The 25,559-nt window shown below is 43.1% G+C and overlaps 1 protein-coding gene across 1 annotated transcript in view; it reads left to right on the top strand.

Annotated features, from left to right (window-relative positions):
* LOC147449733 (protein GAMETE EXPRESSED 2-like) overlaps window positions 1-25,559 on the top strand; it is a 94,758-nt gene that overhangs the window by 34,271 nt on the left and 34,928 nt on the right. Inside the window, exons 4-7 of the mRNA XM_086522098.1 lie at window positions 4,167-4,291; window positions 7,009-7,229; window positions 7,664-7,903; window positions 9,270-9,493. Coding sequence (XP_086378224.1) covers window positions 4,167-4,291; window positions 7,009-7,229; window positions 7,664-7,903; window positions 9,270-9,493 — 810 coding nt within the window. The remainder of the gene's footprint in view (window positions 1-4,166; window positions 4,292-7,008; window positions 7,230-7,663; window positions 7,904-9,269; window positions 9,494-25,559) is intronic.

Raw genomic sequence — 25,559 nt, 5'->3', positions numbered from 1 at the left:
TTTTATAGCTCCTAGCCACGGGCACGAATAGCTGCTCGCGTTGAGATCGCGGCCATTTTTTTTTATTATTATTTTTTTATAAATTTTTTTTTCATTTTTTTTTATGTTCTGCCAGAAAAAGAGAGAGAGAAAACGTTGGCTGATCTGTTGCCTTATTTATCAGATGGCTGTCCACTTATTAAGTGGGTGGCCGGCGTATTTTAAAAATAGACTGAACCTGCCCAAAAACTCAATAAAACCTTATAAGTTAAAAACAATGCTTTCACAGCACTTCCCAGGCGTCCCTGGATGCAATCACATGCACAGTTGCAATGCAGACATAGACTTCCTCGTGGGAAAGCATCTACTTTCCCGAAAAGTAATCCCGCTTTCTCAAAAAGCATCTGTTTTTCCTCAAAGTTTCCTCTGAACCCATCTTCATTCAAGTGCTTGCTTTTTCCTTGTGCACAATTCTAACACAGTTCGGAATTTCCTCCCAACTATGGATATTCCCTTTCCGATGCACCCGTCACCCACCTTGTGACGCATCAGGAATACCCATCACCTAGTCCTTTCCTACCGAACTTACGGTACAATCTCCTTCACGATGCTCTATGTCACCCATCCTCTGACGCATCAGAGATGTCCGTTCCCGGATGGTCGAATACTTTTTTCCGATGCTCCCTATCACCCATCCGATGTGACGCATCAGAAGTACCCGTTCCTGGTGGCCTTACAGATATTCCCGTTCTCAGTGCTCCCGTCATTACTTTGAATGACGCACTAGGAATACTCTATACTTGGATGTCTCCAGTGAGAAAAGCCCTCTCACTTAGAATTCCAATAATTCATTTAGAATTATTTTTCCTTGGTGTTCCAAGCGAGAAAACCCTCTCACTTATAAATCCAATAATTCATTTAGAATTATTTTTCTGTAAGATAAAGCCAATTTAGCAACAGTTGCACAAATCCACAAGAAGGAGCTATTGGTAGTCATACATACTTTTACTCAGTGGCGCCATTTTCTACTCAGAGCAAACTTTAGTGTTCACCGATCACTGGAGTTTGAGATACTTCCTATCCCAAGAACAGCTTTCGGATAAGCGGATAAGATGGGCAAACATTTTGTCCCATTTTCATTTTCCGATAGTCCACATTACGAGAAAGAAAAACTTGGGTGGCAAACCCGTTGTCTCGAAAGCCATAAATATTGGCTATTTCAGTGATACACCGTCAAAACTTCAAGGATATGGCTGATCAGTACGCCACAAATCCAGATTTTGCAAACTTCTTTGATTGGTTGTAGAGTGGAGAGACAGTTGTAAGCTATGCTCTCAAGGAAGGTTCTTTAATGCGAAAGACAATGTCATTAGTTACTTAGGGGTTGAGGAACAAGGTCATGATAGAGTGCCATAGTCCACCTGTTGTTAGGCATAGAGGCATCAAAAGCACCTTGAAAGGTATGAAGACATATTTCTATTGGCCAAGGCTCAAATATAATGTGGATGGGTTTGTTTGCAGTTGCGTCGTATGTTAGAAGGTCAAAGTCGACCGGCACAAGATACTTGGTCTCCCACAACCTTTACCCATTCCTAACCGACCTTGGGAAAGTATAGCAATAGACTTCATTTTTTATCTTCCAAAGACTCACAGTGGGCATGATGGCATTTGGAAAGTCATAGATGGTTTCAGTAAACAAGCTCACTTTATTCTGGTAAAGTAGACAATCAAAGAGGTTTGTCTCACAAATTTTTAGATTACATGGTATACTTGAATCTAAAGTTTCAGATAGAGATATCCGCTTCACGAGTTTGTTTTGGAGAGAAATCTGGGAGAATATAGGCACACATCTTAAGTTCTTGTCCTCGTTTCATCCACAGACAGATGAGCAGTCAGAGATAGCTAATTCAATGGTCTTAGACTTGTTGAGTTCATACATCTTTGATCAGAAGACTGAGTGGGAAAAGGTTTTGCCCTTGGCAGAGTCTGCTTACAACAACACAATTTATTCGTCTACAAGGAAGGCACCATTTGAGATTATCGAGGGTGTCAGAAAGGTTCCACCCATTCTGAGTACCAAAGATACGATTTTTGAAGCATATGAGTATACACAAGATCTAGACATTGCTTTTGCCAAAGGTACGGGAGGCTTTGGAGAAGTCTCAAGCACGGCACAAAAAAGTAGCCGACAAGCATCGACATGACTTGTATTTAAAGGAGGATGATTGGGTGCTAATCCGGTTGGAGAAAGCAGGATAACAAAAATGGAAGGGTAAGGAGCGGCTTTTTCCAAAGCTAAGTATGCGATACTATGGACCTTTCCAGATACGAGAAAAGATAAGCGATGTATCCTTCATACTTAAGTTACCAGATACTTGGAAGATTTATGATGCATTTCATGCGAGTCTATTGAGACCTTTCAAGGTTGAAGTGCCAGTGGACAAGAAGCACGACGAGAAACCAAAAGTGGAAGAGACCGAAGAGATACTCATTCTTGAACAATTTCTGGCTCACAAGAAAAGGAAAGTAAAAGGTAAGCTGACACGACGGTATTTGGTCAAGTTCAGGAACTATCCGGCTCTTGATGCCAAGTGGATGGAGGAGGAAGGAGCCAGACGAGCAACTAGAAGTGGAAGAGACTGAAGAGATACTCATTCTTGAACAGTTTCTGGCTCACAAGAAAAGGAAAGTGAAAGGTAAGCTGACACGACGGTATTTGGTCAACTATCCAGCTGTTGATGCCAAGTGGATGAGGAGGAGGACTTAACAGATACTCCTCAGATACTAGAGCTTTACCTCAAAGCTTTTGGTTTAGCGCCAACTATTCTAAGAGGTATCGATGAATCAGCAGGTTGAATACGGTGCGGTGCGGACTAGACAAGAGGGGAGTTACTCTGCTCCTTTGTCACAGGTTACCTTGATGGGAATAAAGTCATTTATTTCTTTTAAGATGATAGGGATACTGACAGACTGATAGTATTTTGCTAAATGACTTTACGTGAAGAAGTACTTTAATTGGGAAATTGGGAATAAAGTCATTGATTTCTTTTGAGATTTTAGGGATATTGTGCGGACTACACAAGAGGGGAGTTACTCCGCTCCTTTGTCACAGGTTACTTTGATGGGAATAAAGTCATTTATTTCTTTTAAGATGATAGGGACACTGACAGACTGACAGTATTTTGCTAAATGACTTTACGTGAATAAGTACTTTGAATGGGACTAAAGTCATTGATTTCTTTTGAGATTTTAGGGATATTGTCAGGCTAGTAGTATTTTGTTGAATGACTTTATGTGAAGAAGTAAAAGAGGGTAGTTGTGATTAGTGGGTGTGATAGAAGGTGGTAGGTATTTGTGATTGGAGTACTAATAGGTAGCTCCAATCAGGTGGGTAGGTAATCCATTACAACAAGATAATCCACCCTTACATGATATTTCATTGAATTGCAACAAGAATAGTGTGCTCCAAGTCTCACACGCAGAAGTGTACTCTTGAAAGGAACGATAGCAAAAGCACAACCACATTGTCACCACAATATACTAGACTGAATTGAAATAAGACAAACAGAAGATGCAGTGGAGCTCTCTCCAACAGATATCTTTGAGAGAGTATGGTGACGATTCATGTGCATCTCTGTATTACCTGAAATATTTAGAAGCATATTGCTGTGTCATCGACCTACCATACTCAACACCAATCCCGAACCTAGGAAGCATGCGTTTGTGTCTGTCAGAGAAAGACAATGGAAGCATAAGTCTAGAGGATACATTCATGCATTGGGGCACAATTTCTAGAAACATTTCTTATCCTTCAAGTTTGTATTTTTAAAAGATTTCTACGCAATTGCCTCTTTGAAGAAAGGGCCACCTTATCTCATTACTTGATTGGTATATCAGGCACGATGGACTATCTGGATGGTTTGAAATTAGATAAAGGATACTTTCTTCAGTGATGAAAATTCTCTTCATTAGTCAAACAAAAAGAATTTCAAAGATCTCAAATTTGAAGGCTTTGTCTGTCAATTTTACTCATTTATCTGGATAGTTATTCCTCTCATGTGTTTGTGTGTGTGTTTGTGGAATGTGCATCAAAAGACTATGAGTATTTAGTTAGATTGTTGTTTTGTTGAGGCCGACAATGCTGAATCTAATCTTCACTGATTGTGCTATAATCGTTTGCACTTCAGTTGATACAACACCGATTGCAATGCTAGATGAAGTATGGTCTTGGAAAAATGACTTCGTGTCCTTTGATCCACTTTCAAATGATCATGTGGCTTATGGTGCACCGACCTTGCTTGGAGTTTGTAAGGTGTGCTCTTTGGTTTCTACCATGCTTTGTAACTTCGTTTTGAGGTAAGTTGTACAATGACATTGCCAAGACGAATTTGTGTGGAAACTAAACAAGTGCAAATGCCATATTGGAAAATATAGTCTTTAAAATTTTCTTAGTATGAGTTACTCGTCTCTAGAAGGTTATTTGCCATGCTCCTGGGGCATGGGATTGAGACAAGCCTAAACACAGGTATTGGAGTACGCGTTCCTTCATAAAATGACGTATATTTTTTCCTTTTTTACCTGGTGTGGGAACTGACTCAATACAACAAGAAATACAGCCATGCCAATGTAGAGTTGTAAGCAGAAAGCAAGGTGCAATGTTTTGTTTGAAGAGCAAAATTCAGCACGTTTGTCGACTGTGATCACCAAAAGATGTATGTATTCCAAGGAGGCTTATTGGCCATAGAAAGAAATTTTTCTTAAGTCTTCTAGAGGCCAACGTCGGCCTATCACAGATCGGTGTACATGTGTGTCCTCTGCACATATCCAAAGAAAAAAAGGAATGGTGTACATGCATGTGTCCTCCAGGTATCCAAAAAAAAGGACAAAATAACATGCTACAAAATATAATAGACTGATGTGAGGAGTACAACCTCACGTACAACCATGATATGCATTTTGCAAAAGACCATCCAGTACCAAATTGGGGGTGTAGTATGGCATGCGTAGGTGGGTAGAGAGTGAAGAATCCCCGTAGCATAGCAATAGGGTTTGATAAAGCCCGCTCTGTCTCCCTGTATTTGTTCTAATCATGTCATAGTCCAATCTCTCTGATGGGTGTGCGATGTACTGTGTAGGCCTGGTATCCTAGTGTTCTAGGGCATCTATGAGCTCAAACAATCACTGCTTGGTGTAGTGTGACCCCTCCCTGAATGTATGGGTGATACTGGAGCAACTCTCTGAAATGATTTTGTGAATTGTGTCGGTCGCCCTCCACTGAAGTGTGCTGGTGATTGGAGGAGAGTCTCCCCATATCACTGAATGTCTAGTAAGAAGTGACACAGCTATCTCTAGTCCCTCCACTCCAATAGTATTGTGGGGTGTCGTATGAAAAGGGTTATATATTGTCCCCGAATAGGCATCTGTGTAAATAGTGCTCCTCACTCTCTACCCCATCTCTACATATCCTGCAGCACACTCTAGCACTATGTCGCATATATGTGTCCGTATATTGTGGCCGTTTTATGAACCTAGTGTGGAAGAGGTTGCGTGGGTGTAATCCATGTGTTTAGGATATATGTAACCGCCAAAGATCCTGTCTGAGGACCTGGTTCGAGAGGCATATAAATGGTAAGCCTTGGCCATACTGAAATGGTGGGAGCTGCTCTGTATCCAGACCGTGTGTCCTGAACGACTATGTCATTTGTGCATACCATGATCTACTCTCACATGCCTCTTCTAGCTGCCTAGATGTCTCAAGATCTCTTTCTAAAAGTCTGTTTTTTGGAACACTGTCAATATTTGGATAAACGTAGTGTCTGAAAGAGAGCATCTCAGAGCTATCTGCATAATTTTTTGTCTCAAGGTGAACCACTGCCATCACCCATGGAAGTTTCCGTAGGATGTAGGAATGCCCATGTCATAGAGTATACATTTGGCCGTACTAGTACAAATATGGTGCAGCCTCTTCTTTTGAAATTTGTAGCCGTTACTTTTGAGTGTTTGGTCTTTGTGCCCACTCTCGAGGTCATTTTCCATAAGTTTTTTAGGCCGTTTCACCTTAGACTTAGGTATAGTCCTAAGTCATGAGGTAATTTGCAGATGTTTTTAATGGTTTTAAAGAGTTTTTTTTAAGAAAACACACCGTACTTATCCAAATCGTCTGATATAATTTGAAATACACTAATTTCCGTATGAAAACGTATCGTACTTTACCGTACGACCGTATGATGACAAACTTACCATCACCATATTGTTGTCTCGTCCTCACAATCCTCAGAAAATCCGACCGATCAAAACGGCGACCACAACAACAATCTATATAGATATCTTTGCTATACTCATACAACGTTTTCTAATAAATAGATTCATATTTCAGGCTATATTCATATATTTGGAGACAAATTCATCATAAATAGACTTATATATTCTTCACTCAATAACAAACTATACGTGATTAGAAGTCCTTCAAGCTATCCCCTCAAACTTGCCAATTGTACCTCTAGAGATGGGCTTCGATTCTAATGATGGTCTTTTAGCATATGTACACACACACACACACACACACCCTCGCCCCGCCCGTGACACACAAAGAAGAGCTGCTTCCTGAAAGAATACCATTTCTCCAGACTCTAGAGCCCCTTTTAACATCTGATGGGCTTTGGAAAGGCATCACTTCGGACCAATTACTGACCAATTCATGTTTGTACGGGCTTGGTTATTTTGCCTCCATACGAGATGTGATTTTTGCTTGGTAAATTGTCAAAGGGAACAACCAAAGGCTAAGCAAATTAACTGCAGTGATAATTCGTATAATTGTTTGCAGTTACAGCATGAGACCGCTTTCCCTTGGTGCTTTGTTTCAGTTAAGATACTTTGATTCATACCTCTGGAAAGCCTTACAGGAGTGTTTACATCACATAATCCAATCATCTTATGGCTCATCATGAATGTCTTTCTTATTTAATGTCATATTATTCAATGATTGTATGGTTTTGTCATTGATTTATGTTAATGGTGATCTTGTAACAGGCTCCTCAAAATGGAACTATTGAAGTTGTCGGAACCTCGTTGAGGTACAGTCCATTTCTAAATTTCATGGGGGAGGATAAGCTCACATATAAAATCAGTGATTTCAGAGGCCTGATTACACATGGAGATGTCATTGTTTCTGTGTATGAGCTTGCCCCACAAATTTTGTCGGTGCCTCAAGTATTAGTGGGTCTGGAAGATCAGCCAATTCCAAGTCGAGGGTAAGCCATCAGTTTGACTTTCAATTCTTTACTGAGTGAACACCTTTTTCAATCATTTACTCCTACTCACTACTCTTCGTTATCATTTCTATTATGTAAGGAAACTGTGCAGAAGATTTTGGCTCTATTATACAACATCAGCCAGCCACAGATTCTGATCTTTAAGATCAGTACCAGAAAAGATATTTAAGCTCACAGTCAATCATCTTTTTTCTTTACCATGTTGACACAAGCTGGCAAAATTTGATTTTCTTAAGCAGAATATTCAGTTAATTGATAAACTCACAATGAGAAAGGAATTCATGCATTTCCATACAAAACCAAACCTACAAAACTAGATGCATGAGAACTAAGGTATGGGTAGTCACATATTGAGAAGTATCCCTATGTATAAGCAATAGGATTTAATCCCAGGTTTTTTCCCTATGCCACAGGGGGATACAAGGTCTGGACATTGTTAATCCAAATATGGCAGAGACGGCAACAGTTGAAGCACAAGCAGAGAATGGGCACTTGAAGTTTGCAGAAGACTTGACACATTTATGGCAAGGCGTGCAAATCCTCTCCTATGACACTGTGGATCAATCGTTGTCAAACAATATGAAGCCCTCGCTTAAGTTCACAGGCACTTTCACGCTTGTCAGCTCTGCTCTGCAGGCTCTCCGTTATCAGGGGTAGTGTTTTGACTCTTTCACAAACAGGATGGTATAATTTCATGACTCAGGTAGTAGGGTTGATCAAAAGACATGCTATGTGGTGTCCTGTGGCTTATTGACCCATCATTTCAACCTCCTCTTTTAGAAGCGACTCTAGATATATGCCAATAGTTACTTTCACAATGAGACAATTCCCTCATAATTTTGTTCCTACATCGAATCACAAAGGATAGGCAAAGCTAACAAAGATGCATCTAAAGCCAAACAATCCTTCTCCTCTGTTTGCAAGCAGACATTTGTTTGCCCACGCTGTGGTTCAATATGTTGAGAGGAGGTAAGTTATGGTTACCAATATTTATGATGCTATGCATGATTTTGCTCCTATGTGTCTTGGTCTCCTTTTTTATTGAACCTAGATTTTCAGCTGCAGCAAGATATTCTAGTTTAGTGATGCTTGCTATGCATCCATCGTGAAAAATTTGCGCATATATTTTAGACAGAGATCCCTACATAGAAGGAATTTATGTTGGTGTCTAACTTTTGAAACATACACACATAGAAACTACTCAATTGTGCTGGCTGATTTGTTGATAAAACGGATCAAAAGGGGACTAGACAAATGTAATTATAAAACACCTTTGCACACGCATGTACTAGTCCAGATGAATACCTCTAGGTTAAACCTAGTCAAAAAAATTCTTGACAACTGTTTTTTGTTAATCTGTTAGTATTCGTGCATTCTGTCTATTTTGATTCTTACATTACATATAATCTTTTGTCAGACAAATTGCAATAAGTGTGTATGTATATATGCTTCCACATATGTATCTTGGGCCAATGATCAATCAGCTCCATGTGTTTATCTCTGCTTAAAGATACAAAGAGGTTTTCGTGGTTGCTTTCCACATCACTGAGTCACTCACCAATACACTCAAATTGCACAGGGGTATGAGCCTCAAACATAGGCCTATTGAATGCATCATTTGTTAGGCAAGATCAATGGAGCTTGACAATAAACATGGGGAGGACTCCAACAGCAGTCATAAAATGTATCACCCTTGTTTACGTTAGGCCATTTAGAGACCTCAATTGCATCTCAGAAAATACGTGGGAGAGTTTAAAACCTTTTCATTTTGGGCAAGAGTGTTTGTTAACCAGCAAGTGATAACATTCTGCATACATATGGATATATCTAAGGTGATATACTTGTTTAACGTAAACCAAAACCATGGCATGCTGCACCCTTCTCTTAATGCATTTCAAATCTTGACACACATGAAGAACTATTTATCTTGCAAGAAGATAGGAAAAAATTAATTGGGATGTTGATGTGAAAGCATTTTCTTTTTAATGTGGATGCTAGCTCTAACAATGAATGTCACAGGGAATCTTATTTCAATGGAAATGACTTTATCAAGCTGAAAATCTATAACAAAAAACTTGAAGGATCCTCCAAGGACATCTTAGTGATGTTGCAAGCCAAAAATAATCGGCCATTCATTAACTCCTCTGCTCTTATATTTCTGAATGCTAGTTACTGGAAGACCAGCAATGACATTCCAATAACAGGATTAAGAGTTGATGATCCTGATGTTAAGGACACCCAAGGTACAACCCTAGGTTTTTGGCATTATAGATCATCAACTTTCTAATAACAAATTTTGAAAACGGTCCAAGTGAGGTAGTCGGATGGTGAGGTTTGTGCTTCATAATCCCAAGGTTTTGAATTCAAGACTCAAGTCCCTTTAACTCACTCAAGAAGATAGCGACACCTATGTGGACTCATTGTGTTCTTGTGCCAAAGCCCTTGCCGTTGAACATTTCAATGGTTTTTCCTCCTTGGCTGTAGTCTATTGTGTTCAATCTGTTTTGTACTATATCATGTTAAGTCTCAATCTTTGAGGCCAGAGTTATCCATTGGTGTCGTCTTTGTTGTGTGTTTTGAATCTTCAGTGCAAACTCCACCAGAGGTGACCCACCATACCTAAGAATCTAGAACAATTTTTGCTCCATTTACTCGAACTCAGCCAGGTTGGGGGCCAAAGTGGCATGACCAATGGGTTATAATCATACTACAATGAGTGAGAAAGAAGAAAGAATAAGAAAAATGAAAGATCTATTAATGTTATGTAGAGGCCGAAGTCAACCTACATGACAAAGTAGATACATCCATCTTTTTTTTTCCAAGAAAAAGATCCTTCTATTAGTTAATAAAACTGCCTATTGGGCTACAACCTGCCCCATCAACATCAGCATGAGGGGAGAGTCTCCCAATGAGAAAATGAGATATGTACAATGACAGCTAAATCAGGATATGGGAGGAGGAAACAACCACACAAGTGGCCGGTAGTGCCATCTAGGGGCCCCGCGGACCATTGTGTAGAAAGGCCCTAGGTGCCAAAGTCATAGAAATGCCTCACGGAGCTCCCGCATACGGACGAAGCTGCCCTGCCTCTCAAACTGACCTCGAAGTGTGGGGATCAGCTCCAACCATATATCTCTTACAGTCTCCACCGGTGGGATGGGGTAGGCCTTGAAGATGCTGAAGCAACGGGCTCTCCATATGTATTATAAACCATAGAGTCAAGTTGCAGATAAGCTCCCAGCAAATCTCTCTATCACTGCTCCATACCTGGGGCGTAAGCTCTGTGACAAGCTGGAGTGTGGGGCGGCACTCCTGTATCACAATCATCCTGCTAGCTGAGGACAACTCAAAACAAAGTGCTGAGCCCGTGAGGGTGGACCAAGCAGCACCACCCCAAGTGTATTGACTAGCTGATGACATGTCTAGCATCAGCTGTAGAATCCGAAGCGAAACCTGTTGCACCATGGGGCAGTTCCATAAGCAATGCCTCTGTGACTCAAGTGGGTGGTCACACGTGGCACAGCCTTTCAGATGGCCACTGTGGACCAACCAATTCCCCACTGTGGTAGCTCGATGGGCAACAAGCTACTGGAACATGGTGGGTCTCCTCGGCTGCCTATTGTCCCACGAGATTTCCCAAAATTGTGTCAGGAACTCAGCTGTGAGACCCTCCTCCTGCCAGTGACCTGCTGCAGTAGGGCAGACCTCTCCCCGAGCAGCCAATATGTGGCGCCCTGGTCGTGCTATGTACTGGAAAAATGGGATCCCTTGGTGATCATCTGATGCAAAAGGGTCCTGTCAAAACCATTGCCCAGGTTCTCATTGCACTCGCGACAAAGGGCCGACTCTCGTAAGCCCAGAGTCTCCAATGTCCAGTCTCAAGACCTGTCAGGTCGGGATCAAGCATAGATGTCCTCCCTCTGATGCCTTAGTAGAAACTCTGTCGGGACGACCCTCTCGCTGAACCTGAAAGAACATACAAAGGCCTGAGTCAGATCAGGCGCGAATTGCGATGAGGATCTCAAGGCGAGTAAAGGCCCCCATCCAGCTGGGATCCGCCGGCTCGAGTGGTGTGTGCCACTCTATTGGTATAGCCTCGACAATGTCCTGACACATGCTTTAGACCCCCCTCGCGCCGCGCAACTGGATGCTCTAACTCTCCTGAGGAAGTGTTGTAAACTACAACCAGTCTCCTAGGGTGCGGGCTGGACCCTCTGCCATGGGACCCCATGAGACATAGGGTCTATTGCCAAGCACGTGACCTTGTTGTGTAGCGACCAATAAGTTCCATGTAAGAGGCTGCCTCAAGTGCTCCTCAATGCATGTGGATTGGTGCTCCTCAAGTCCCCCCCTCTGCTGCTCCTAAGACCGAAGTAAGCTCAACACGCAATGGTCCTCCCATCTCCTGCTCAGGCCCACTTTGCGCATCTTTATGAAGATCCAAGAATTGGACGGGCTCCAACAGCCACCCGTCTGTGGAAGTCGGTCTCTTATCCAATGTAACAAAAGATCTTTCAAGAGCTCCTCCCCTGGAAGAAGAACCCTCAATGAGCTTCCCAAGGTGGGCTCTACTCTGCCGTGTTGGATCGATGATACCTAGCCCACCTTGAGAACAAGGTAAGGTAGACCTGCTAGGAGACTTTGGCCGAGCTGACTGCGCGTCTCTCCTTGTCCACAAAAAGTTCCTGATTAGTTTCTCTAGCTGGCTGATACAAGAACTCGAGATAATCCAGCAAGATGTGATGTACCACATGGTGGCCAAGAGCACTTGGTTGGCCACAACAGCCCTGCTAGCAAGAGAGAGCCTCGCCGAGCTCCAATGTAACATCTTCCTCTGATGGCTAGGTGCTAACCTCGCAACCCAAGTAAGGGGCGTCTAAGAGATCCAACGAAAGCCTTCCCCAGGCTTCCAGTTAGGCGTGGAGGTGTTTTGTTGTGCACTTGTGCAAATTGGCCTCACAGCCCTCCAATAACATGCTTGAGTCATCAGCAAACTCAGCGTCCCAGAAGCTTCTCTCCGCGAATGGGTAATTGTAGGGCACGCAAGCCAACCTCTTGTGAGGCCAAAAATCTACTCATCGCCTCTGCGTAAAAAAGAAACGAGAAGGGGGCAAGAGGGAAGCCATGCCGTACTAAGCGTGTAACCATGAAGCGTTCCCCTCGACCTCCTGCTCGCAACACCCGCTTGTGAGCACACCTGTAGAGAGAAGACCCCCCTCCAATCCATGCATCTGAAAAAGCCTTCCTGCGTAAAGTGCCCTCGACGAAATCCGAGTCAACTCTGTCGTAGGCCTTCTCAAACTCGAGAAGGAGCACCGCAACCTCTCCTCGAAGGCGGGCGAGGGCGATCGCCTCCAAATAGGTGAAGATGTTGTCAAGGATACTACGCTCCTTGACAAAGCCCATCCAAGTTTCATGTATGATGCTCTCAAGTAGTGGCTGAATTCTCAAACTCAGAGCCTTGCAAGAATTTTGTATGCTGAGTTGAGAATGGTGATGGGTCGCCACTGCCGAATCTCGTTACGAAATTCCCCCTCCTTGGGGATGAGATAGATCAAGCCCTCACTCATGCTATCAGGCATCTCCCCAATGTGCAAAATGTGCTGGTATGCACTACAGAGGTCATGTGTCTAAGCACCTCCCAGTACCCCAGGAACAAGCTGGGAGTCAAACCATTTCTCCAGGGCAACTACCACGAGAGTGCTCTGAGAGCCTCTTGAAGCTCCTCTAGCTTTACTTTCTCATCATCCCATGAGCTCTCTCATGGATCTCTCTAGTATGGCCTCCATGTGCTCCATGGTCAGCTCTCGGGGGGGGGGGGGTGTCGTTGATGTCGATCAATGATGCCCCATAGCCTTTGATGTAGACCTCGTTTACGGTGCGTAGATCCTCACATCCTGGGGCATCGTGAGTGGCCAAGTTGGATGGCTCGATCAAGAAGAATGCCCCAATGAGGGTGTGATTGGGTAACCTGTGGTGGGCCATCATGAATAGTCCCTCTGTACAAGGTAGTGATCTGGCTGTGTATGGATCCTCTATGTGCAGGTCCTCTACTCCTAATAAGGGTAGCCTCTCTAAATCTACGGATCTTCAGCAAGAATAGACCTAGGCACCTTGATCATAGTAATCCATGATGTGGGAAAAGGGGCCAAATCCCTCTTTAAATAAGTAATGAAAACTCCTGCAGATCTCATAGTATGTTGTGCATCGGCAGATATAGTGCTCCTTTGTCTCTGGCTCTCTGGCAAATCTGGCATATTCTCTCCTCTGGTGGTATACCTCTATATCAGTCGGTCTCTATCTCCAATTGGTGAGATGAAGCTGACCAATAAAACATCTAATGCCATGTGATGTGTGGCTGTCCATATACTTGGGACGTGAGATAAACCCATCATCTGTCGTCCGGAGAAGATGATCTCGATAAAAAGCCATCTTCGTCTGCAACTCATGTGACGGGGATAGCCAAGTGCTCCTAGTATCCAGTTGAATGAGATCATGTCTGATAATCTTGCTAATCTCTAAATGTGTGAGGGTGAGGGATGGTGCATCCAGGAAATACTGAAAAGGGGGCAGCCTATCCAGAGTAAATCCATGTAGCTCAAACCAAGATGACATCTGTGCAAAAAAACATAAAGTATCACCCTCACAGGCCAGTTGTTGTGATGACTCAAGCGCTAGTTGTGCATATCTATTGTGTGGTAGCTCCCATGTGCTATGAATGAAAGACACTGATCTAGCAAGAGCCTCCACTACAATTGGTGGTGCGCTCATCTCAGCTCTGATAATCTCATGTGGCACTGAGGCTTTCACCCGGATCAGCCTAGAGATCATGGATACAAGTGGTCTCTCCATGGATCTCCACCCATCATATGTGCACCCTGATCTACCATGATCATCCAGGCTAGGCCCCCCTACACTCCATAAAGCATGGTAAAAGTGACCAATGTGTCAAATAGCCACAGCTTAGTGCATGGCTCCTAAAACTGTACCTATGACATATCCTCTTCAATCCTCCTAATGTTGCATAACCCTTCGTCAATCTCGGCTCTTCAGCACTGCTCGTAGAGAAAGTAGGTCCACTAATTACAACACCAAGATATGTATAAGAGTTTACATACTCCACTATCTCTTGTCCATATGTAAACATAGGTGTTGATCTCCTAACCCACTGCGTTGTAGTATTGAATATCATCACCTTGGTTTTGCCAACGTTGATGGATAGCCCACTGTCATGTGCATAAGCATTTAATGCATCTAGATGTCTCTACATACCCTTTGGAGAATTTGAAAAAAGCACAATATTATCGGCATAAATCAATAGAGGTATCCATGTACTTCACAATTGTGCCCCTCTATCCCCTGCAGTCTCAATATAGTCAGCAATCTCATCAATATACAATCAAAACAAAGTCCGCGAAAGTGGGCATCCCTGTTTCACCCCAATGGTAGAGTGAATAGGGGGTGAAAGACCTTCTGTTGTGCGTACTCTCCCTATAATTGTCTCATAAAGTGCCATGATACCCCATACAGGCACTTGTGGGACTCCCAAGTCATGTAGTCATTGTATCAACCTAGCTCTTGGGACTATGTCAAAGGCTTTCCAGAAATCCACAAAACTACAATAAATCCTTCTCCCATGTGCTCTGCCCTCCTCAATGATCGCTCTAAGCATGAAGATATGATCAAGTGTAGAGAATCCCCTGCCTGCCATGAAGCTCGTACACCCTATGTCTCTGTGCCCATCTTCTCAACTCATGCTCACAAGTATAGATGCATATAGCTTGGCCAATGAGTGGCCAATCATGATAGTGCAATAGTTAGTTGTCAGGGTTGGATCTCTAGACTTCAGTAGTGGTACAATCATAGATGTACTCCAAGTCTCAGGAAACCCCTCACACATGGCCCTGTTGACCATGAAGGCCAAAAAAACCATCAATATGATCCCTAGCATGTATGAAATGCTCTGCCACTATACCGTAATGATCATGTGCCCTCCCTGTGTGCAATCTCTCAAAGGCTTGCCTCACCATCTCTACTGTGAAGAAAGTAGAAGTGGGAGGACACGGCTCCGGTGAGTCTGGCAACATTAACTGCTCTGCTACTGTGTTTAGAGAGGCTGCATATTGTGTCCATGTCTCTATAGAAGTAATGACTAGAGAGGGTGAGTGCACTTTAAAGAGTCGCCAAGCCTCACTAGAGTCCTGGCTCAAGAGTTTCTGATAAATATCTCTCTCAAGCTGAGCTTACCCCCAACATGATATTGGATGAGAACATATAGGAGTTCTCTAGGGATGGAGATGTCATTCTTTTGGGAGACTTCAATGCTAGGATGGGCCAGTCTCAGACAGCTTTCTACGATACCTCATAGGAAATGTTGAGAGAATTGGATGTCAGTGATATGGGACTGGCCAGGTGTTCGTACGATGAAGAGTACACTGGATATGGGGGATATCTGACAGATTTGGGGACTCCACATGGACTGGCCATCTTGAATGGCCTCCACAGATTTCCAGTGTCGAGTGGGTTCAATTGCTTTCCTACACAATGGATTATGTTTTGGCTCTGCCCAGTTTCATACCCTCTATGCAGGACTTTACAGTCGGGCCCATGCCTATTGGGGTAGCAGTAGATCATGCTCTCCTCACGTTTACTGTCTCATTCGAGTTAAGCACAGCTCGACTAGCACAGACACCTATGCATACCCGATACACTTTTATATTAGAGACTAATTTTGTCTACGTAGATGGTATCTACAGACGCTTATGCATAGAGGATCTGGTGAGACCTTTAGGGGAGATCACTTATATATTGACAGAGACACTACAGGATGCAGCAAAAGGGGCATACCCCATATTGAGCCTGGGTAGCGTCGACGTTCTAGGAGCACACCCCAAAATAGCTGGTATGATGAGGAGTGCAGAAAGATGAGAGCTAGACTTCAGAGGGAGGTACTTCTAGGTGTCATTACTCACAGGCAATCATGGATTGCTTTTCGGTATTTGGTGCGACGAAAGAAGAGGGCGTTTCTAGCTCGGCTAGAGCAAGATTTATATCAGTTGTTTTTCAGCCAACATTCAGGTGAGGCATGGCGACTCTTCCATGAGCACTCCCCCCCACTGGTCATCACTTCTACGGAGTGTATGGGGTCAATATGCATCATCTCTCTACATCGTCTCGGGGTAGCCACCTCTTCTAGATCCACCAGAGGGATGCCCACACACATATGCTTTCTTTACCACCGAGATGGTAAAGATAGCCATTGACAAGATGAAGACTAGGAGAGCATATGATCACGATGACGTGGTAGCAGAGCTTTTTATACATGCTAAAGATTTGCTTGCAGAGCTTCTAGCAGTGATATTCAATCGTGCCATGTACAAGAGCCTACCTGATACTTGGAGTTTGTCCACGATTGTACCTATCTTCAAGTTAGGGGACCCTATGGAGCCTAGGAACTACCACACTATCATGATTGGACACACATTGGCACGGTTGTACGCATCCATCCTTGACGGGAAGTTGAGTAGATGGGCAGAGAGAGAGGGTGTACGGGCAACAGGACAAGCGGGTTTCAGGAGAGGTTTCTCTACTCTTGATCATATCCTGACACTTAAGAGTCATTATTGAGGAGGGGAGATCACGTGGGAGACGACTCTATTGTTGCTTTGTGGACTTCTACAAAGCCTTTGAAATAGTGCCCAAAGCTAGATTGATGCGTAGACTGCAAGAGATGGGGGTTCCAAAAGAGTTAATTTAGGGGATCGTGGCTCTATACAAGTCAGTAGTGGGGCATGTACGCACTCCAGAGGGGATTTTTGATTTGGTTCACTCCACTATTGGGGTGAAACAGGACTGCTCACTATATCCCACACTATTTGGCATGCATGTGGATGAGGTTGCTGACTACATTGAGAGAGATGGTGATAGAGGAGCACGGTTGGCAGAGACATGGATCCCACTACTATTATATGCTGATGATATTGTGCTGATTTCCGACTCCCCGGAGGGGATGCAGCGTCATTTAGATGCTTTGTACACATTTGCCCACGATAGTGGATTGTCTGTTAACTTGGGGAAAACCAAGGTTCTGGTGTTTAACACCACACCACAGTGGGTCAGGAGGTCAGCACCTACTTTTACATATGGCCAGGAGACAGTGGAGTATACAGATGCATACACCTATCTTGGGGTAGCCTTCAATGGACCGGCATTTTTTTTCAAGAGAGCAGCAGAGACTAGATTGACGAAAGCTTATGCAGCCTTGGGAGGTTTGGAGAAGATGTGTTCGTAGGTTTAGTTTCAGGAATCTCGAACAAAGCTGTGGCTTTTTGACACTCTAGTGGCATTCAGCTATGCTCTAGGTTCAGATTTGGGGGCCCTCAGTGGACCACCAGGGCAAATCTGGTAGCACTAATGGATGGAGATGTATGGAGAGGCCTCTAGTCTCTATGATCTCTCGGATGAGATTATTCAAGCTGAGCTAGCTGCCCCTCCTCTCGTAGTTGAGGCCCTTACTAAATCAGTCTCCTTCATGCATAATTTATGGGACCTTCTCAACAACTGATATGCTCGGCTAGCACTTGAGTCATCCCGACAACTAGCGCTACAAGGGGACACAACATGTTGGTATGGGCAGATGACATCATGGTTTCAGTCACACGGCTTCAACATGGATAGGTTGCCTCCGTTCTACTACTCCTTGGATGCACCCTCCCTTTCTCTCACACGGATGGAGACCACTAGACTTATACGTCAGGATTTGATTCAACTAGATACGAGAAGCACATGGAAACAGCCGGTACAAGAGTTGGGCACGAAGATGGCTTTCTATAGAGAGCATCTCCTCCAACTAACAGAGGATGGATATGTGATTAGACCGGCCTGTATGGACACTAATTTATCCTATGGGATACAATGTGCTATTGGTCAGATGCGCACATCATCGGATCAGCTAGAGATTGAGACTGGCAGATTTAGGAGAGTACCAACAGAAGCCAGGATATGCCAGTTATGTCAGATAGAGCCAGAGACAGAGTTACATCACATTTGTCATTGTCCGGTATACTACGAGATACGAGGCCGCTTTCACTGTCTATTTAGAGAGGACTTGAACCGTTGGCTAGAGTCATGAGATATCAGGATCAGAGATGCCTCGGGTTGTTTTTGCTAGAGCTGCTCGACATAGGGAAAGTCTCTTGAGGAGACCAAGTAGTGGGAGACATTCACAGAGGGAGATCACTGACTTCAGAGCCCACTTCTACCAGAGGTATATTGGTGGACAGAGCCACTGAGCTTGGGAGAGCTAGACGCCCACGTCTATGGGGGTGACCACGACATCGACGGAGGCTCCAACAGAGAATCAGGACTATTCTAGCACGACATGGGAGACGTCCAGTACGATTATTTACGGAGGCGAACATTGACGAAGCTCTTTAGCCACCGATGAAATACTTCCTCGGACAACGCCCGATGCCGGGCATCCTCGGGCATGGATGATGATGTTGAATTTCAGGCTAACGGCCGTAGGACGGTGCGTGACCTATGGGACCAACCCAAAGCTTGCAGTATGGAATTGCAATTGCTCGTTACGATTGAATGTTGGAGCCTTTGAGGATTCCTTTATAGGGAGGAATATCATTCTCTATTTAGAGAGGCATCAGAGCGAAGCAAGAGAGCACACTCACGAGGGTGACTAGATACAAATGGGAGAGCACATGTAAACAAGTGGATCATAACGAGCCCAATAACAAAGGATCATGAGGAGTTAGCAGTGTTATTTAGGGAGGAGTTACACCCTATCATCCAGGTGGTTTGCAAAGATGAGAGTGCTTGCTATATGTGGGTCAGAGTTAAAGCGGAGGAGGGTAGGGCTCTCTACATTTCCATATGTTACTTCCCTCCTAGCATCTCTCATTATGCTTTGCCTAAGGGGTAGCCACCATACATGATACTAGATGAAGATATTGGGGAGTTCTCGAGAGATGGAGGTCATCCTACTTGAGGATTTCAATGCTAGGACAACATCTCATCAAGCATCTTTCTTTGATACTTCTGAGGAAATGTTGAGAGAGCTAGACTCCAAAGAGGTGGGACTCTCAAAGACCTCACATGATCCTGAGGAATTTACAAGGTATGGGCGATATCTGATTGAGAGCACAACACATCGGTTGACTATTTTGAAGTGCCTTGATAGATACTCTAGTTCAGGCAGCTTCACTTACTTCCCTCTTAGACATGGTGCTAGCATTGTAGATTATGTTTTGGTTCCACATCACTTATACCACGCATTCATGACTTATCAGTCTCGCCTAGACCTTTTGGAGTGGCTGTAGATCATGCTCCAATATCTTTTCTAGTAGATTTTACTTACACTATTGGTGACTTTCATCATGCAACAAATCGCCATCCGAGATACCATTCTTGCACAGAGAGAAATGGAGTGTACACAAAAGAGCTGCATAGTCTTTCACAGCTTTTCCCCTGCTGTCAACCTAGTGAGAGACCACGGTCTGGGAGATGCCTCTTGGTATGATGATGAGTGTCGAGAGATGAGAGCTCGAGTACAAAGAGTCCTCAGCCCAATTACTCAACTGCTGCTCAAGAATGGATGCATATTGTCACAGGACAGGAAGTGTTCTTATTCAAATTAACAAGACTTATTAATTTTCAGATTTTCACATAAAAGAGAGAATGCTTATGAAATCTTGACAACACATTGGGGACCAGAAGATGGGCTGCCCCCCCCCCCCCCCCTAAAGAGAATCTTTATTAATGGGGAAATATGTTCATTACAAGCACATAAACCAAGAAATCTCTCCCGTTCTTGATCTTTAAACTAAGAGAGAGACTTAATTCTCTCTCTTTCTGAGAGGAAGCACAAGGCTTGCCTCTTGCTTGATTTTCTTAGTTGTTGGACCGTAGTCCCTACCGCTGTAAGGGTTTCACAAACCCAGCGGGCTAATCATGCTTAATGAAACCTGAAAATAAAGATTTACTTGTTGTAATTTTCTTACCTTCAGCCTATTAGGCTGATTTGAGAGTTTTTTTGCACTCTTGGTAGATGGAGACTCCTCCCACCTTGTAGTGCATCCACAAATGGGTGATTTAAGGAGGCTTGGTGGCTGAAATTTGCTGATTTAAGATCTTCAATGGACTCTGTTTTCTTGGACAGCAGTTTCTCTTCTCCTCAGCTTCCTCCTTGTGTGAAATAAACGCTCGTTCAAGTCCTTCCTTGCTTCATTGGCGGCAATGGGCTCTCACACAATGCTCTCAATAGGGCAAAAGAGCATGAGAGAGAAAATTATGCGTATACACAACGAAGAAGTCTATGTGTGAGAGAGAGAGACTCACCACCTCCTTCCTTACCTGTGTGTGAGAGCGGGAGGGGCTCTCACCACCTTCTTGCTTGGGTGTGTGTGTGAGAGAAAGTGAGAGAGTGCTGAAAATTTCAGCCTGTTTGGGCTTTCTGCTGAAAATCGTATATTTCCTGCTACTCAAAACCGTGAATTGTTAAAGGCTAGAAGAGGGGCGATTTATAGTGCATGAGAAGAGCATCTCAACTTGGGTCTTTTGCCAAGTGGGAGAAGGCTGGAATTTTCCATTAAAGGCTCCACGTTGGGGCTCGAAATCAATCCACGCTGGTTGGAAGAAGTGAATCATGTTTTTTGCTTAATTTCTACACTTAAAAGGCCTTAGGCCTGTTCACATTGAAGTGACCATTTATTAAAAATGGTCACTTAAAGCCATTTGATTCCCCCTACATTAAATGGACATTAGAACAGGCATTTGAACACTTAAAAATTAACAAATTTTGCAAGGACTTTACCTTCAAAATTCGTGCATAAAATGACGGGAACATGGACACTTAAAACACTATAAATTTATTACTCATGCGTCCCCGAGAATTAATTAACTGATCTGTTTTCTAACCGAAAATACTTTCGGTGCTTACAAAAAACCGATCTTCATTTATGTGCTTGGTCATTCGTGCGCGCTCTTTACTGTGTCCGGTTGTTTACACTGCCCGAACAACGGGTTCTCAACGGTCTTAAATACCGTGGTTCATACCTGTTTTTAAATACAGTGGATCCACAAATTCATACGTACACATCTTATTCATAAAATCATTTTCATAATTCATAAATAGCGATTCTGTGCTAGACTAAGTAGTTACATCCCTCTGGCTTCAAATAAGGCTCGCCAGAAAAGGCTAATCATTCTCGGATCTCTATCGCTAATAATTGTTCGTGGCATTCCATGATGCTTGAAGATTTGAGCTAGGAAAACTTTTTCCATATGATCAGCTTTGATAGTTTTTCTGGAAATGTGCTTGCTTACTGAATCTGTCTATAATAGTCCAGATTGCATCATTTCCTGTCTGAGTTCATGGGAGATCCATAATAAAATCCATAGTGATACTCTCCCAAGGTTGATTGGGAACTGGAAGAGGGGTGAGTAAACCAGGAATTTTATGGCGATCATACTTAACTTTTTTGGCAAGTATCACACTCTCTGACATATTTTTCAATATCAGATCTAAGAGTGGGCCAAAAGAAATATCGTTCTAATGCTTAGGTGGTAGGAGTAATACCCCTATGGCCAGCATAAGGTGAAGCATGTGCTTCGTCGATAACTTTTTATCTAAGTGGTTGTGCCACACAGATCATTTGATGATAATATAAACATCTTTAATGGAATATGGAAACACAGAATTTTCAGTTTGAAGCTGTTGCCACACGTCTGTAAAATCTGAATCATGAGAGTAGAGCTTGGGAAGAGACTCTAACTCTTGATGATATATTGTAGTAATGGCATTTACTTTGGGTCTTCGGGAAAGAGCATCAGCTACTACGTTTTTACTACCAAATGTATGCAAAATCTGGTAGTGAAACATAGAGAGAAAGGTAGCCCAGAGCATCTGTTTCTCAGACAACTTGCGTTGTGAGAGAAAATATCTAAGACTTTGATGATCGGTCTTGATAACAAAGTCTGCGCCAAGGAGATAGTGTTTCAAGACGGAAAGAGCGTGGATTACAGTCCTTAACTCTTTTTCATAGATGAAAGCATGAAGCTCAGCATCTTTAAGTCGTCTACTTTCATAAGCAACTGCATGCCCTTCTTGTTTTAATACGGAGCCGATGCATTCGCCAGATGCATCACAATAAACCTCAAAGGGTTTTCGTAAGTCAGGTACAATGAGTACCGGACCATGACTTGGTACTTAAGCTTCTCAAAAGCTTCCTCTTGTCTAAGTCCCCAAATAAAGGAGATCTTTTTCTTATTTAAATCATGAAGGGGAGCAGCTGCATGGACAAAATGCCAAATATAGCGCCTATAATATGAACAAAGGCTGAAAAAACTTCGTACATCATGTATAGAAGGTGGCTGCGGCCATTCTTGAATTGCTTGGATTTTAGCTGGGTCCATTCTCACTTTATTGTGAGAGACTATATGGCCTAGATAGTGAATCTCAGTAAGAAAAAATTCACTTTTCTTAGAGTTCACTTGCAATTTATGCTTTCGCAATTCTTCAAAGACAGTTTGTAAATGTCTTTGATGCTCATCTTCATTCTGAGAAAACACGAGGATGTCATCAAAGAAGACACCTGTAAATTTTCTATGAGAATGGAAAATTCTATCCATCATGCGATTGAATGTAGCAGGTGTATTTGTCATACCGAATGGCATGACTAAAAATTCATACAAATCCGAAGGTTATTCGAAATGCAGTCTTATGCACATCTTCAGGAGCAATACACACCTGATGATGGCCCGTTTTAGATCTATGCGGCTGAAAATTCGTACTTCTTGTAACTTATCAAGAATGTCATCAATCTGAGGGATTGGAAAACGATTCTTGATGGTGATCTTATTCAAAGATCAATAATCTATGCACATTCGAAAAGTGCCATCTTTCTTCTGAACAAGAAGTACTGGCGAACAATATGGAGAGGTACTTGGCTGAATCAGCCCTTTCTCCAAAAGTTCGTTGACTTGTTTCATAATCTCTTCTTGCTGCGATAGGCGCTCATCGGGGAGTGTATCTATGAAACAATCTTGATATTGTTCCAAGAAAGTTAGTCGTTGCTTATTAACTTTGGTTAAAGAATCACACACATCTCTCTCTCTCTTGCAAAAATCAAGTAAGCAAAAACACACTTTTTCATTTCTCTTTTAGCAGTAATATGACTGACCATAGGTATTGGCGAGTCACCTACATCTGCAATTACATCATAAAATTGATCTTTAAACTGCAAGGTCAACTTCTTATTTACATAATCTGGTTGTGGATGTATGCGGTAATGCCAAGGCATTCCCAAGATAACATCACAACCTTGTATAGGAGCTAAAAAGAATGACTCCTTATCCATATACTTTTCAATTGTTAAGTTGAGTTCTCCCTGTATCAGAATAGAGTTCGTCGTTAAGCCTTGAAAGGCTGATCCTGCGTTGATTGGAGTTCCAAGGCGATCAGGGGTGAGATTCAGCCTTTCTATAGTGTGTAGGGAGATGAAGTTGTCAGTGGAGCCTGGATCATAGAGAATGAGTACTCGCTGTCCATTCAGGCTTCCCCATCCTTTCAGAAGCTGCCTCTTCCCTTTGTCTTCACAGGTATTGCCTTGAACATCTGGAACCGAGTTTGATGATGGAGGAGGAGGAGGTTCTTTCTTTAATTGAGGGCAATCTGGCTTTCTATGGCCTTTTTCGCCACATTAAAAGCATTTTCCCTCTTCCATATAAGCCTTTATTTGAGAAGGAGAAAGAAATTTACTTTTCTTAACTCCCTCTGGCTTCTTTTCATTCTTACCAGTTGGCTGTTGAGGCCTCTTTCGAGAGGAAGCCTCACCCTGATTGGAGTTGGCTTTCTGCTTTGCATGATAGGTGCTATACTCGTGTTTTCGAGGAGTACCTTTAGAGTGGAGTCCCTCAGCAATCAACGCTGACTCCATCATAATCTGCAAGGTGTCATGTGGGTACACTTTCATGCTTCTCAAGAGAGGAGTCTGGAGATTGGCTTCAAATTTCCACATCTTCTCCTCATCATAGATTTTCATAAAGGGAGTCACTTTCAAAAGGACTTCGAAAACTTATCAACATAGGTAATGCTCTATTTGAGAGAGCCAGTCCCATTCCTTCTTCACGTCCTTCTGGAAGTTTGGCGGAAGGAATTGGTGATAGAACAACGTTTTGAATTCCTCCCATGTCTTCGGTTGCTGTCCTTCGAGGATCATGGTCAGCCACCAGTTGCTTGCTGTATCTTTCAAGTACATGCTGACATGATAACTTAGATCGTTCTTTAAAGCTACCTTGTGCAAAGGCAACCTCGAATTGCCGAACAAAGGTAAGAGCTTTGGGGATGTCACGTCGGCCGTTGTAGTATTCGAACTTGATGTCCTTATCCCCCGCCTTGAAGGACTCCTATTTCTTCTTCTTTGAGTGATGGTGCGAGCTCTTTGACTTGGATATTGCATGCGAATCTTTGTGAAGAGGAATGGCTGGTTTCTCTTTGCGTTGTGGAGATGCCTCCATCTTTGGTGGTTCTTCCTCCTTTCTACTTCCAATCGAATGGTTAGGAGAGGAGAGGTATGGGCCTTCTTGATCGCGCATAAGAGAGAACTCTGGATTTTGGGATGTTCCAGTTTGAGTCTCGTTTTTTGGCTCAGGCACATACCGTTCAGGCTCTGTGACCTTCTCCTTTTCCTTTGCCAATGTGTGGAGAAGTTGCTTGACTTTGGGCAATGCAAGTGTTGCTTGCATTTCCGCCATCTGTTTCTTGAGGAGAGCACGCTCGTCTCCTTGTCCTGCCAAGAGTCGTCCCTTTTTTCTAGAGAAGAAAAAAAGAGGACCTTGCTCTGATACCACTGTCATAGGACAGGAAGCGTTCTTATTCAAATTAACAAAACTTATTGATTTTCAGATTTTCACATAAAAGAGAGAATGCTTATGAAATCTTGACAACACATTGGGGACCAGAAGATGGGTCGGTCCCCCCCCTTAAAGAGAATCTTTATTAATGGGGAAATCTGTTCATTACAAGCACATAAACCAGGAAATCTCTCCCGTTCTTGATCTTTAAACTGAGAGAGAGACTTAATTCTCTCTCTTTCTGAGAGGAAGCACAAGGCTTGCCTCTTGCTTCATTTTCTTAGCTGTTGGACCGTAGTCCCTACCGCTCTAAGGGTTTCACAAACCCAACGGGCTAATCATGCTTAATGAAATCTGAAAATAAAGATTTACTTGCTGTAATTTTCTTACCTTCAGCCTATTAGGCTGATTTGAGAGTTTTTTTGCACTCTTGGTTGATGAAGA

The sequence above is a fragment of the Adiantum capillus-veneris genome, chromosome 10 (genome assembly GCF_014529385.1).
Source record: "Adiantum capillus-veneris isolate H3 chromosome 10, ASM1452938v2, whole genome shotgun sequence".
Taxonomy (NCBI): Eukaryota; Viridiplantae; Streptophyta; class Polypodiopsida; order Polypodiales; family Pteridaceae; genus Adiantum; species Adiantum capillus-veneris.
This window is presented reverse-complemented; position numbering and strand designations above follow the sequence as displayed.